The sequence below is a fragment of the Hylobates moloch genome, unplaced genomic scaffold (assembly GCF_009828535.3).
Source record: "Hylobates moloch isolate HMO894 unplaced genomic scaffold, HMol_V3 SCAFFOLD_1, whole genome shotgun sequence".
Classification (NCBI taxonomy): domain Eukaryota; kingdom Metazoa; phylum Chordata; class Mammalia; order Primates; family Hylobatidae; genus Hylobates; species Hylobates moloch.
Window position 1 is genome coordinate 22,359,846 of NW_026652276.1, and position 14,073 is coordinate 22,373,918.

A 14,073-nucleotide genomic window follows, 5' to 3' on the forward strand; every position below is an offset into this window, starting at 1 on the left:
TCATATTTATGATGGAGCTGCCATGGCCTCTGCCAACCACTCGGAACAGAAGGGTCAGGACTAGGGGGAGGAGAGGGAAGGGACCTAGCCCCTGGTCCTATGGCCCACCCTTTCCCAGCCCCTTCCTTGGGGTGATGACCCCAGCCCAGAGTGGGGACCTGCAGCCCCTCCCACTCTCATGAAGAGAGATAATGAAGGTCTGGGCTGGAGGCCGGGACAGGAGGAACTGAGGAACTAGGGACAGCTTATAGGTCAGGACTGCTAAACCCCACACCGTGTAGATCGTCCCCTACATGTTGGCACACAGCCCATGGGACCTGAGAGGCCTGGGAGGTCACATCTGGCCCAATCCCCAAGTCACCCTCAGTCCAGCTCCTGAGAAAGTGCAGCTTCCTAACTGCCAGGCTATGAACCTATGAAACCCTGGGTTCTGTCCCAGAGCCTGGTGCTGATAACAAGGCCCCAGCACCCTGCTGCCTGCCACCCCTGCCTGCTGCCAGGACCCCTCCTTTCTCCCACCCACGCCCTGCACCCCCTATTCTCTTCGGGTAATTAGATTCCTCTCAATTAGCAGATTACGATCATTACCAGCTCGTCTGGCAACACAGCTCCGCACCCACAGCTGGGGAAGGGGGGCACCGAGAGGAGCACATGGGGGTCATGGGCAAACATGAGAGATGGCTGGGAGAGGAGGGCTGAAACCTCCCAAAGGGCAGGGCCGGGGGACAGGAGGTGGTGAGGGCCTTCCCAGAACAGGGTACCTCCCACTGTGCTTCCGAAGAGAATGGCACCAGCTCAGGCCCACCCAGCCTGCCAGGGGAGTAGAAGACAGAGACATGAGGCCTCCGGCAGAGGTGAAACCCCCACCCTGCCAAAAGCCAAGCTGGCAGCAGATGGAGCTGGCAAAGCGGAAAACCGGCCAGGGCTGGGCTCGGCGGGAACCAAGCAGAGCGGGCGGTGGGGATCAGCCTCTAGGCCTGTGGCCCCGGTTCCTGTGCCCGCTGCCCAACCGAAATCCTTCACCCTTCCCTTCGGAATCCTTGCACATGGGGGCCTGAGCCAGGCCCAGTGAGGAGGAACAGGGATGCAGGGAGGCAGGAAGGCAGGGGTGAAGGGGGGGGCCAGGCAGGCTGGGGAGCCTTGAGGGCCTTCCTCCCGAGCAGCACGAGGCCGAGGCAGTGGGAGGGGGAGATTTACCAGGGCTCCAGATTCATTATTCATGAGCCCACAGCAACGACTCCAATTTAAATGCTAATGTGGGGGGGCCTGACTCAGCTGCCCCGCTTCCGCCCCCACCCCCAGCCCAGACATAAGTACAGTCCGTGCTGGCTCCAAGGTTCACGGGGTTTATTAGGGAGTCGGGAGGGAGAAAACCCAGGAGTCCCCAGGCCACCCACATTGCTACCCGGCGTGTGACAATCCTGCCTGGCTTTCTCTGGTCCTTTCTGGACAGAGGCTGGCCAAGCAGGCGGCAGCCTCAAGGGGAGTGGATAGGAGCTGGGGGCCTTCTGGCAGCCCCACTCAGAGGATGATCTGGTTGGTGAAGCTTCGGCTCAGTTCCTTGTGTGGCAGAACAATCGAGTTCAGGATGAGCACCTCGGCAGGGATCCGGACTCGGCAGCCTGCAGCATGGATGAGAGCACGAGGGGGGTCATGGGAGGGGAGACAGGGGCAGGGAGCTGGGGGCCACTGCCAGCAGGGAGGGACCCCTCCTGCCCATCTGTGCCCCTGGTCTCATGCCCCTGGTGACTCACACAGGGCCTGGCACACAGCAGGCCCTTGGTAACTATTTGCTAAAAGAAGAAACACGTGTGCACACGGAGGAACGAATGCTCCCCGGGGCCACTGGCCATCAGCTGTGGGGTTCCCCCAGCCCTGGCCCCCGGGAAGCCATACCCAGGATGGTGATGGCAGGCAGCAGCTTCCCGTCCTTGAAGAGGCTCTCACTGTCCATGCGGGCTCGGGGATCATTGGGGTTGGGGTCATTGGGGGTACCCTCCACGCGGGCCCAGCGTCCCACGGTGCTCCCCCAGCCCACGATGCTATGCAGAACACACGTGTGCTCCTGCCAAAGAGGATGGTGAAAGGTAAGGGGAAGGGGCAGGAGGCAGCAGGAACCAGAGAGTGTGAGGTGCGTCCAGATGCAGAGCCCATGGCGTTCACCCTTCTCTGTTCTTGGGGGGATGCCTGGGCCCTCCCCGCAGCCTCTTGGGGTGTCACATGCTGCTGTGTATGCTCGTACCTACCTGCAACGTGGCTCCATGGAGGACAATGCTCTCCCGGAGCCGCACACCCTCACCCACGGTCACCCCCTTCCCGATGGAGACATTGGGGCCCAGCTGTGGAGAGAAGCACACACCATAAGCCCTGGAGGGACTTGGAGGATCCCCAAATCCAACTCCCTTCTAGAACAGATAAGGCAGAAGTGACCTGCTCGAGGACACACAATAGGCTGTGACAAAGTGAAGAAACTGGCACCCAGAACTCAGGTAGCATCCTCCATCCATCCGACCACCACCCTTCCCTCCCTGGGGCTGGGACCAGCGCTCACCACAGCCGAGGGGGCCACCTTGGCGGTCGGGTGGATGTACACATTCCCTAGAAGCAGAAGAGAGGCCCTGGGGGCAAATATCCCAAACCAAATTTGATCAGAAGGGGCAGGGATTGAGGCTTTAACTCTGGACTTGAGGTCAAGAATCCTGGTTCAGAGGGCAGAGAGACTAGGGTGGAAGCCAAAGGTTAGGAATTGGGGCAGGCTGGGTACCTCGGATCCATGGGCCCCCTGGGGTGTGCTTGGCCAGCCGTTCTGGGTGAGTGTCCTGGTATCGGCTCAGGTACAGGCGGGAGGCGTAGAGGGCTGAACTGGGGGCCACAAGGGGGGAAGGGGCTCAGGGGTCAGCAGGGCCTGTGCCCACCACCCCAAAGTTTCAATCCCCAGGGGACCCAGCCTTCCATACCCTGCGGACTTGATCTGGCTCCAGATACCATCAGTGAGATGCACGTATATCTGGCCCTGCCCTGCCAGGGCTGAAAACACATCCTGCTCTAGGCGGATGGTACCTGCTCCTGGCCACAAGCCTGGTGAGTCCTCCCTGGCAAAGAGGAAGAATGCTGACATCAGTCCCCCAGCTGAGCCCCGACTGTGGGGCTAACACAGTCTCTCAGGGACAGGAGTGGGAGGATTCCCACCACCTCTCTAAGCCCCTCTCTCCAGGTCTGGTCCGGTCCTCTCCAAAGGGCTGCTCACATCCCAGGAACCTCTCCCACCCAGCCCCCGCTTGGGTGGGTGCTGTCACAAAGGAGCCCCAGGCAGAGGCCTGCTTCCCATCCCTGCCCCATTTCCAGAAGGAGTTCCCCCCATTTTCACATTCTCATCCCCATTCAGCCCTTCACCCCTTCCAAGTTACCCTCCCCCTCATTGGATGGAATGAAACACAGACAGACTCACCCCAGAGCAAGGCAGCTGGTGAGGGCAGAGACAGTCACAGAAAGAGAGGGGGAGAGAGATGGTAGAGATGCCAGCTCAGCAGAGACAGAGACAGACAGGCCAGGAGAGATGGAGAGGGAAGCAGAGACATGGGTGGGAGTGAGAAATGGCTATGAGCAGAGGAGGCCTTAGATGGGGCGATGTGGGGGTAAGGCAAGGATCCCTAGAAGGGAACAGCTTCTAGCCCTAGGAGGGAAGACCCTGGGACTGGCGAGCAGGGCTCTAGGTGCTATGTTCCAAGGGGAGCCTCAGCCTGAGAGTGTGCATGTCTGTCTGTGTGTGCACGTGCACACGTCTGCACCCGAGCGTGTGTGCACCCAACTGTGTGTTGCCGTCTGTTCTGAAAGACGTCTCTGGGACACTCAGGGCTTAGGAGAAATGAACCAGAAGGGGAGTGGGCAGGCAGTGACAGAGGAGGAACTGGGATGGATAAGGAAGAGGGACAGAATGAGGTTAGAAGGGGAGGGACTCAGGAGGCTCTGCTGGAGATGGCAAGTGGAGAAGGGAGAGGGAAGGAGGAAGGTGAGCAAGTTGAGATGGAGCCTGCAGAGACTAGTATGTGTTGGGGTCCGCGACTGGGGGTACTTGGGGTCACAGGGCTATGGGGCCTGCCTCACAATTGCCCATCCTGCTGATTACGCTGGAAGACATCCCGAAGAGGCTTCAGGGCTTCAGGAGAAAAGAGGTAGATGCCGCAGTTGATGATGTCACTGATAAATGTGCTGGGTTTCTCCACATAGTGCAATACCTGAGGACAGAGCAGGCTGGGTTCAGTAGAAGAAGGGACTACCGCCACAGTCCCCTAAGACCTGATTTCCAGACCCTTCCTGCTTCTCCCCGCTGCCAGGGTGGCCTGGCTAAAATGCAGTGCGCGTCCGCATCCTCCTGCTGCCTGGCTTTAAACCCTGAGATGACTGCCCTTCACTTGATTCACCTTCAGATAAATCCAAAGTCCATGGCTTTCCCTGCCTGATCCTCCCCACCGCCTACCTCTCAGATGCATTTCCACCCGACTGCATGCCTGTGCCTGGAATGGCCTTTCTCATCTCTTCATCTGGAAAGCCCACCTTTCCAAACCCAGTTGACACTGTCACTCTTTCTGTGCGTCCTCTCTTGCTGGCCCCAGAGTTAGCTATTCATGCCTGGGCACTCCTGAACTCTGGCCACGCCTCACCCATGGCATTGTGTGATTTGCAAAGGTTGTCTTTTGATTCTGTCACTCCTATTAGACTGACAGTGCCCAAGAGGCAGGGACTGCACCCATTTGGCTCTGTTTCTCTCACACCTACCTGGTGCTGAGCACAAAACTATATGTGTGTAGGTGTGTACATGCATGTGTGTGTGTGTGTTTATATGTATGTTTTATATTAAAGCACAAACAAAAGGGGTATGTGATGCCAGGTATGGTGGTGGCTCATGCCTATAATCCTAGCACTTTGGAAGGCTGAAGTAGGTGGATCACTTGAGCTCAGGAGTTCGAGACCAGCCTGGGCAATATGACGAAAGCCTGTCTCTACTAAAAATACAAAAATTAGCCTGGCACATGACTGTAATTCCAGCTACTCAGGAGGCTAAGGCAGGAGAACGGCTTGAACCCAGGAGGCAGAGGCTGCAGTGAGCCGAGATGGCACCACTGCACTCCAGCCTGGGCAACAGAGTGAGACTCTGTCTCAAAAAAAAAAAAAAAAAAAAAAAATTAGCTGGGCGTGGTGGCTCACGCCTATAGTCCCAGCTACTTGGGGGGCTGAAGTGGGAGGATGGCTTAAACCTGGGAGGTCGAGGATGCAGTGACCCAAGATCGTGCCACTGCACTCCAGCCTGGAAGACAAAGTGAGACCTTGTCTCAAAATAAATAAATAAATAAATAAATAAATAAATAAATAAATAAATAAATGTGAAAGTCGAGGGGCTTAGGAGAAGGGAGTTTCACAAACTAAGACAGAGCCCTGCTGCCTTGCCTATCATGCTCCTGCCTCCGGTATGTTATTTCCTGCTTCCAGGCCTTTACACCTGCCATTCTCTCTGCCTGTAGTACCTTCCTGTCTCCTCTGTCATCTAGACAAATGGGACTCTGCTCAGACCTTGCTTCCTCCAGGAAGCCCTCCCTACTCCCACCCCAGTAAGGCTGGGTTGGGACCCCCTTGGTGTTCCCATCATGCACTGTGCATACATTTATTACAGCACCACTCCCAGGGAAATTATCTATTTCCCCCTCCCCCTGGTCAATCTCTCTTAAAGGGATATAAGATGATTAATCGGGAGTGTCTCACCTGTCTGACAAGACTAGGGCCCACCCCATACTGTGCCAGCATTCTCTAGAGGCCTGAGGTAGAGGGGATGATGACACAGAGTAAGCACCCACCCAGCCCCCTCTCTGCTCTCACCTCGTGTGTCTGTGGATTCTCAACGATGCAGCCGTAGTTGAGGGATTGCGTCCTGTTAGCCTGAAAGACAGACACACCCGAGACAGTGACCTGCCTGCTCCAGGGCAGCCACGTCTGTTTTTTCTTTCTTTCCCTCCCCTACAGCACCTGGCATGCAGCTCTGCCACTGACAGGCCTTCAGCAAGGGTGGAAACTGACAGCTGCCCTCCCCCTCCCTACTTCTGAACAGCCAGAGGGCTCGGGGTCTCCACTAACACCTCCATGCCTGCCAGAGCAGCGCATCTCCCTCCTGACGCCAGCTCCCACACCAACTCCCGGAGCGCCCCTGCCTCCCCAACACCCTGAATTCCGGGAAGCTCTTGGGATCACCTCCTCTACACCCTCCAGCCCTCCTGACCCCCTCACCGTAGTGCCAAGGAGTAAGAAAGGGTGACGCTGGCGTCGGTGGGCTTCCAACATAGCACTCAAGGGGAAGTCGGAGCAGACATCAGCATTGAGCACGAAGAATGCCTCGGGGCTCCCAGCCAGGATCTGGTCTCGAAAATGGTAGAGACCACCCCCTGTGCCTAGGGGGGCAAATTCCTGTAGGTACCTGTCCCCAGGGACCCGAGAGCCAGCTCAGTGGATCTTAGGAAATAGATACCATAAGCCAGGGCACTTGACCCCCACTGCTTGCTCCCAGGAGTACTCCTGCCCAACGCCCACAGAGAAACTCTATATATTCAGGGATTCAGCGATGTCCAAATAAGAATCCTTCTAGTAGGTGAGGATGAACTCTGGCAAATGCTGACTCAACCCACTCCCAAGAACTCAGAGGCCTAGGGCCTCCCCACCGCCCCCCCATATAAAATTGTGTGCACAAACACCTGACTGGAAGGTTAAACTCCTGCTGGGCGGCTTCTAGGAACTGGGTGAGGGGCTCATCAGGTTGGTAGAAGCCAATGAGCAGAATCTCCTGCATCCCAGGGACCTGAGGACAAGGGAAGAGGCTGGGAGGAAGAATATCTAATAGGAGGGGATGTTGGGGAAATCCTTGGTGCTGGTCCAAAGTCCAGAAACCAGTTTCAGTCTCAGCTGTGGGGCCCCAGGGCACTCACCACTCTGGGCTATTTTCTCCTCTGGACAATGAGCAATCTGGAGGAAGTCAGAGGCCTGATCTTTTTTCGTTTTGTTTTATTTTTGTGAAAAAGGGTCTCGCTCTGTTGCCCAGGCTGGAGTGCAATGGCATGATTTTGGCTCACTGCAGCCTCCACCTCCTGGGCTCAAGCGATCCTCCCACCTCAGCCTCCTGAGTATTGAGGACTACAGCCATGTCACCACCTGCGTCAGCCTCTAGAGCAGCTAGGACTACAGCCAGGCCATCACATCTAGCTAGTTTTTAAGCTTTTTGTAGAGAAGGGGTCTCTTGATGTTGCCAAAGCTAGGCTAGAACTTCTGGCCTCAAGCAATCCTCCCAACTTGGCCTCAAAAAGCACTGGGATTACAGACATGAGCTACCATGCCAGGCCTGATCTTTCAATCAATTATTATTACCCCCACCAACCTGAACTGGGACTCATTCTAAGAAAGACTTTGCCTACCAAGCTGCATTAATCCATTCCCCCCACCCCCATTTTTATTATCTATCAGCCTAAGCTTGAGATCAGCATGAAGTAAGGGTACCATTTTCAAGGGTCTGTGTTGTACTAGCCATTTTACAAATATCATTTCTAAGCTTCACCACCCAACAAGGTAGGTCTAATCACCCCCATTTGACACATAAGGAAACTGAGTGTCAGAAAGGGTGTGTTATTTGTTGCAGGCCTCACAGCAGGCAGAGACTGAATTCAAACCAAAACCTTGCCTGGCTCAATACGAAAAGCAATAAAGAAATGAGCATCACAGTGATCAAGGATATGAATTTGTGCTTGGTTATCATTAAGAGTCTCCATGCTACGGCTTTACATTGTCTCCAAGATCCTTGCCTGATCTCACATTCCATATTTTAAAAATAGGAGTGAAATCTGAGCAGGAAGAGGCCAGATGAGAAACTAGATTAGGGGAAGACAGCAGGGCAGCTGCACAGCATAACTTGAGGGGGTGCCATTCACATTGTCATCTGTGAATGATGGTCCTTGGAGTTATGCCTGGTGGGAAGAGATCATGGTTGGGAAAGGGGGAAACACAGCATGAAGATGAACAGGAAGTGAGGTGAGAGAGGGGAGCCCCTGAGGTTACCTGGGCACAGGCTTCAATATGGTGTTGGATCATAGGGACCCCTGCCACAGGAAACAGTGGTTTGGGCACCTCAAAAGACAAAGGTCTGAAGCGAGTTCCTGGGAGAAGAGAGAGAACATTTCGGCCTCCTGCCTTCCTCTGCCCCCATCCCGCCTACCACTCCAGCCCAACATCCTCCCCCCATTCCCCTGGCACCTCACCCTTTTGAGGGCCTCCAATCAGGATCACCGCTTTGAGCATAATGGTGACTGCTACCTAAACTTCAAATTCCAACAGAGAAATCAAGCTCAGATCTCCTACCCCAACCAAGCCCCAAAACCCAAATAGCAACACTTAGCCCTCTCCCAAGATGTAAACCCAAAGCTCAATATAGTCTCTGCCTGGACCCAACACCTCACAAATCCCACACATCTCAAATCCCAGCAGAGAAATCAAGCTCAGATCTCACACCCCAACCAAACCCCAAACCCCAAATAGCAGCACTTAGCCCTCCCCCAAGATGTAAACCCAAAGCTCAATATAGTCCCTGCCTGGACAGAACCTCACAAATCCCACACATCCCAAATCCCAACCCAGATTCCAGTTGGCCTTCAAACCTCACGGTGATTCCCCCCACAATTTGATCTCTAAAAGACTTCCCTCTGGCCATGAACAAATTCTGCAAATTCAGAAACCTGGCAGAGACTCCCTTCTCAGACCCAAACCTCAAAATACCGAAGCCTCAAACCCACTGATTCCCAAAGTCTTGCGTCTTCATTCTAGATATTAAGCCCTGAATCCGAATAGTGAACCCTGAATATTTAACAGCAAACCCCAAGTGAGCCTCAGATATTTAACTTAAATCCTGAACGTAACTCCCAAGTACTGAACTAACACTGATCCGAATTTGATGAGCCCCTAATCCCAGCAAAAATCCTCTATATGCTGAACATGAATCCTAAAACTAACCTCTGTACGTTGAACCCCAAATCAAAAGACAGGTTCCCTTGGCATCTCAAACACTGAACCTACTGACCCCCCTCCAGTCCTAATACGGACGACTGGGTCTAAATCTCTGGATTCGGAGGATTGATTGATTGCTGACCCTCTGAACCCACAACTGACTCTGTCCAATAAACCCTGGCCTCTCATTGCCAGGGATTGTGGGACCAACACAGGCGCGGGCGCACCGAGGGCCAGCCAGGACCTCGGAGCCCGCTCTCCGTCTAGAGGCCGTCCCCTGCCCCTTACCCCTGCCGCCACCCCTCCACCAGCTCCCTTTACCACTAGCTCCCTTTACTCCAGCTCTGCCGCCCGCTACTGCAAGCTCCTTCCGCGCACGTGTCTTCTCGCAAGTCGCGAGAACTCATACGCAGGGTCTGCCGGGAATTGTAGTCTGAACCTTTTCCCGCTTTCTAACTTTATGGGAGAGGAGAGAGGTGCTGAAGTCCGGGGACGTGACCAAGGGATCGCGGGGCGGGGTTAAATGCGAAGAAGGGTGGGGCCTGAGAAGCACAACCTGGAACTTAAGACTGGGACCCCAGCTGTTGGGGAATGGGTCTCGGGGCGGCAGCCGAAGTGAGGAACTGGGTCCCAGAGGAAAACGGGACTAAGGACAGCAGGGGGTTGTGGCCAGCCCTGGAAGGGGCGGAGCCAGGGGCAAACAGCCACGAGGGGCTGGGGCTGGAGGCGCGCAAAAGAGGAGAAGGCGGAGTCCCGGGCCCAGCCGCCGGTACCCCTGGGAAGTCAGGGCGCCTTGGACGGCGAGGGCAACTCTATCAGTTTGACTGTCTGAAATGCAGCACGGCGCTAGGCGCTCTCCGGAACTCCCTGTGACTCCAACAGGCTGTGACCTTGGCGTGGGGGTCTGGAATACGTGTGGGCGCGGGTGCGGGGGAGAGGGAATGGCGACGCGGAAGAGCAGGACAGACGCGGAGGGTCAGAGAGCAGCTTTATTAAGCAAGCTGGAGGAGGGCTGTGGGTCCCACCACCCCCGGGCTCGGCGCCAGGGCGGAAGGTCCGGGGGTGCCGTTCAGGCCACGTCCACGCGAGCGAAGCTCTGGTCCATGCCCAGGCTGTTCTCCACGTACACCTCGTACTTGCCGCTGTCCTGGGGCGTGGCCCGGCGAATGGTCAGCGTCGTGGTGGTGCTGCCGATCTCGAAGAACACCCTGCGGAGGGGCGGCGGGGAGGAGGGCGGAGCCGTGGTCAGTACACGGGCGCACTGGACCGGGCTCCTTAGCCAGCTCTGTTCCTCGCCGCCCAGTCCCCGCCCCGTCACTCCAGCCAGATTTCTGGGCTCAGTCCTAGCCAGGTTCCAACCCCATGCCCTGCCCGTGCCACAGGTCCCGGCCCTCGCCTGTCATCCTCCTCGATGTCCTCCCCGTCCTTGGTCCAGCCCACGTCGGGCGCAGGCTCTCCTAGGATCTCCGCAGTCAGCGTCACGGTGGTGCCTTTGCGCGCCTTAGTGTTGTCGGGTCCCTTTTGAATCTTCGCCGGGACTAGCGGAAGGAAAGGGGAGCGAAACTCCGTGAAGGACCGGGAGATGAGGCAGGGCATCACCTCACCAGCTAATACCCGGCACTAAATACAGATGCGTTTAAACTCGCAGTGTGACGTTGAGCAAATCATTAGCCTCTCTGGTTTCATCTCCTTAGCTGTTAAAGGGACTTATCCCTGCCTCTCCTGCTTCTCGGGGTCGAATAGAGGATCAAGAGAGATAAGGCGGGCGAAAGCCCCTGAATGTTCACACATCTCGCGGTGCCTCAGAGACCGCTCCGGGTAGTGGAAATTGCCCAGAGTTGGGAGCCAGAAGACCCGGGTCCAACCCTGGCTCTGCCTCTGGCTTGCTGTGTGACCTTGGGGACTCGGAGCCGCGTGATGGAAGCCTACAGCTGACTGCTCAGCCCGGGTGGAGCTGGATCCCAAGGTAGGGAAGGACGCACTTGGCTGGCGCGGCGATGCGCCCCAGGCCGTGCCCAGAGCTGGGCTGGCGGGGACCCTGTAGCTAGGCCCAGAGGTAAACACGCGCAGCTGGACAGGGCTGCGGGCTCTGGCTGAGTGGTGCTGGTCTGCGCCCTGGCGCTGAGCCCGGGGCACGCGTACCTTCCACGAGGATGCGGGCCGAGTCAGAGCACTGGCCGAAGGGGTTGGTGACGTTGATGCTGTACTGGCCCAGGTCTGCCAGCTCGCCGTCGCGTACCACCAGTGCCACCACGTCAGGGTCCTCGAAGACATAGCGGTACTTGGGCCCGTCACGTAGCTCCTTGCCGTCCTTACTCCAGCGGATGAATGGGTCCGGGAAAGCCGAAATGCGGCAAGTGAGCTTGGCCGCGCTGCCCTCGATCAGCACCACGTCCTTCAGCGGCTCCAGCACCCGCGGCGGCCCCTTCTCCCGCAGCTCCTTCCGGGACCTACCCGCGGGCCAAGTCAGGGCCCAGAGCTCCCAAGACAGGCCCAGCCACAGCCCTTAGCGAGCGCACCATCTCCTACCTGCCCCCTGGGCCCGCCAGACCCCTAAACGTGTGGCTTGGTAGGGAAGAGGACTGCTCCTTAACTGCTGCCCTGATAGGATGATGCATTCCTGCCGGCCACTCCTCCATACCTCATTAACGACCCTTCCCCTAAGACCACTCATTCTAAAGGCTCCTGACGCTGCTCAGCCCTTACCCAAACCCCATTCAAGAATGCGCTCTCTGCAGCTCCCTTCCTCCACAGGGCTCCGGGGTTCCCTCTCACCTGTGGCCCCGGTAAGAGGCCTGGATGCGAATGGCGGCACTCTGGACCTGTGGGTCATTGATGTCCAGGGTACATCCAGGAGGTGGGGCCGCAGCCACTGGCTTTTTGGCAGGAGCTGCTTTAGACATCTGGGGAGTGGGTGACAAATATGGGGGTCCAGGCTGAGACAGAGGCTCCCACCTTCAGCTCCCACCTTTTCCTCCCTGGTCAGAACATTCAGGGGGGTAGAGGAATGGGGGTGTCTGCGGCTTCTCTGAGGATCGGACTCACCGTGGAGGGGTTGACCTAGGGACTTGAGTCGACTGGCTGGATTGCAGGCAGCACAGAGCCCTTCTGGATGGCACAGCAGGGGTGCAGGCAGGTGCTCAGCCCTGGGCCTGGTTTTATACATCGCTCCCCTCCTTGCCTTGTTTGGCGTGGTTGCCCCAAGCCCCCCGGGACCCCATCCACCTCCCTCTGACTCAGGCAGTTTCTTTATTTAGCCTGCGGATGCCTGGGATGCTGGCTCAGCCGCTGGGCTAGGCCCGTGGGGGGAAACCCGAGCGGCTCTGAGGTGCACCTCCCGTCAGCACCTGGACAGCTGGACAGCTGGATGCTGCCCTGTCCCCTCTCAGGGCAGAGGGTATCCATCCAACTCCCAGGAGGACCAGATTCAGCCCCTAGCTGACAAGAGATCCAGCTTCCTGCTGGGGCAGCTTTTCACTCAGGTTGGGCTCTGGATAGTGAGACAACACACCCTGTTGGTTAAGGGGTTTGAGTGTTTTGGGGGTGTCCCTGAATAAAGCCAGAGTAGCATCGGGCTTGGGCCTCAGGGCCCCTACAGCTAATGGCAACAGGGCCACGTGGCTGTCAAGACCAATCCAGAAGCTCCTTACTCTTCCCTTACCCCCAACCCCAGGAGTCCAGGGTTGTCACTTCCACACTGTGCCCCCTGGCGGTAAACTGAGATAAACCGGGCGGGGATGGGAAAAATTTTTGAGAATAGCAGCCCCTCCATGCCTTCCCCATCCCCACTCACTCCCCTCGATGTCACATGGTAGGGGCTGTTTAGACTGCATTGTCCTTGGAGATTAGCACCACTACTGGCCCCAACCCTAGGTCTGCCCAATGCCTTTTTGGGGGCATAAATTGGTGCATAGGGGCATCAGACCACCTGGGGTGAAGGGGTTCAGTTAACCCCTCTGGGGATTGCCTGGAGGCCAGTCTGCCCAGGCCGGGCACCGGGAAGAAGCATTGCTTCCATTCATTGGAACTACCCGCCCTAGTATGGGGGCACTGTCACCTTTTGATCAGAGCAATTTTGACATAGCTCGGCTGACATAAATTACCTTTGCTCCTCTGGGTTTGGAACAAGCAGTTCACATGCCATTTCCAATGGAGATGGGAAGGGAGCTCAAGATCAGAGGGGGGACGGGAGAGGAATTTTACCATTTATCAAGATATGAGTTCAGGCACCTCATTTTTATACAAAACACTTGCAGTGTGTAGGGGATTGGAGATTCTCACAGGCAAACTGTATATCTTCATCGCTAAAATGACAGGTAGGCAAGGTGTCGTTCTGGTCCCTTCCAGCTGGCTTTAACATCCTGTTATTTTATGATGATGGGGCTTGCCTCTTCCCTGGGGTTCTGAGAAGCTAGAGAAGCTGGGCTGGGCTGGGCAAAAGGGTTGTCTGAGCTGGAGCCAAGGGGCCCTCAACCTCCATCAGAAACACAGCAGTGTCAACTCTCTCTCCCCTGGTCAGAGGCTTTGTTCCTTTTACTTTGCCAAGAACAGAATTTTGAAGGTGGGGATGAGGGGAACATTTCCTCTGGAGGCAAGGAGATCTGGGTCCCTGCCAACCCCCCAACCCCTCGTCCCCAACCTCAGGGCAGGGCAGCTCAGTCCTAGGTCCCAGTGACCATTCTATGGCACTGCAGGGGTGTGGCTAGAATTGAGGTGCTTTAGCACCCAGCAGACCTCCTAACTTGCCATGTGGACAAGAAGGTCCAGGCTGGTGTGTCCCCTCAGCCCTAGGAAAATGTTGGACACAGCAGACCAGAGCACTCCCAGCTGGTGCTCTCCATGTGCTCTGATTTGTGCTGTGACGTGGAGGGCGAGGGGTGTGGGCCTGTCCTAGTGTTTCTTTTTGAGATGGAGTCTCGCTCTGTCACCCAGGCTGGAGTGCAGTGGTGCAATCTTGGCTCATTGCAACCTCCACCTCCCAGGTTTAAGCGATTCTCCTGCCTCAGCCTCCTGAATAGCTGAGATTACAGGTGTGCACCACCA

The 14,073-nt window shown here is 56.5% G+C and overlaps 2 protein-coding genes across 5 annotated transcripts; both read right to left on the reverse strand.

The window, feature by feature from the left end:
• Window positions 1–1,332: 1,332 nt before the first annotated feature.
• On the reverse strand, window positions 1,333–9,416 carry GMPPA (GDP-mannose pyrophosphorylase A). Of its 4 annotated transcripts, none has more exons than XM_032754387.2 (13): window positions 9,352–9,416; window positions 8,289–8,348; window positions 8,089–8,186; window positions 6,738–6,841; window positions 6,277–6,463; window positions 5,872–5,931; window positions 4,105–4,235; window positions 2,958–3,092; window positions 2,765–2,862; window positions 2,552–2,598; window positions 2,247–2,339; window positions 1,897–2,065; window positions 1,333–1,622 (listed from the first exon to the last, which is right to left on the reverse strand). In XM_032754387.2, the coding sequence occupies exons 2-13, from the start codon at window positions 8,326–8,328 to the stop codon at window positions 1,522–1,524; spliced, it is 1,263 nt and encodes a 420-aa protein (XP_032610278.1). In that variant the 5' UTR covers window positions 8,329–8,348; window positions 9,352–9,416; the 3' UTR covers window positions 1,333–1,521. The 4 variants fall into 4 exon arrangements, with proteins under 4 accessions (XP_032610278.1, XP_032610279.1, XP_032610283.1 ...); XM_032754388.2 differs by having other exon boundaries at window positions 8,289–8,343; window positions 9,352–9,405; XM_032754392.2 differs by having other exon boundaries at window positions 8,289–8,343; window positions 9,037–9,399.
• Window positions 9,417–10,001: 585 nt separating this feature from the next.
• Window positions 10,002–12,162, reverse strand: SPEGNB (SPEG neighbor). The gene is made up of 5 exons (XM_032754395.2): window positions 12,076–12,162; window positions 11,806–11,933; window positions 11,173–11,480; window positions 10,427–10,568; window positions 10,002–10,238 (listed from the first exon to the last, which is right to left on the reverse strand). Exons 2-5 carry the CDS (start codon window positions 11,931–11,933, stop codon window positions 10,100–10,102), a joined length of 717 nt encoding a protein of 238 aa, XP_032610286.1. The 5' UTR covers window positions 12,076–12,162; the 3' UTR covers window positions 10,002–10,099.
• Between the last annotated feature and the right edge of the window lie 1,911 nt (window positions 12,163–14,073).

Excerpts from the sequence above, each read along its gene's own strand:
- SPEGNB (XM_032754395.2), bottom strand. The coding sequence starts at position 11,933 with ATGTCTAAAGCAGCTCCTGCCAAAAAGCCAGTGGCTGCGGCCCCACCT. Across the intron at positions 10,569-11,172 it reads GGCCCGCATCCTCGTGGAAG|TCCCGGCGAAGATTCAAAAG; the intron begins GTACGCGTGCCC and ends TCCTTCCGCTAG. Across the intron at positions 10,239-10,426 it reads GACATCGAGGAGGATGACAG|GGTGTTCTTCGAGATCGGCA; the intron begins GCGAGGGCCGGG and ends GCCCCTCCGCAG.
- GMPPA (XM_032754387.2), bottom strand. The coding sequence starts at position 8,328 with ATGCTCAAAGCGGTGATCCTGATTGGAGGCCCTCAAAAGG. Across the intron at positions 8,187-8,288 it reads GATTGGAGGCCCTCAAAAGG|GAACTCGCTTCAGACCTTTG; the intron begins GTGAGGTGCCAG and ends CTCTTCTCCCAG. Across the intron at positions 1,623-1,896 it reads GCCTGCCATCACCATCCTGG|GCTGCCGAGTCCGGATCCCT; the intron begins GTATGGCTTCCC and ends TCCATGCTGCAG.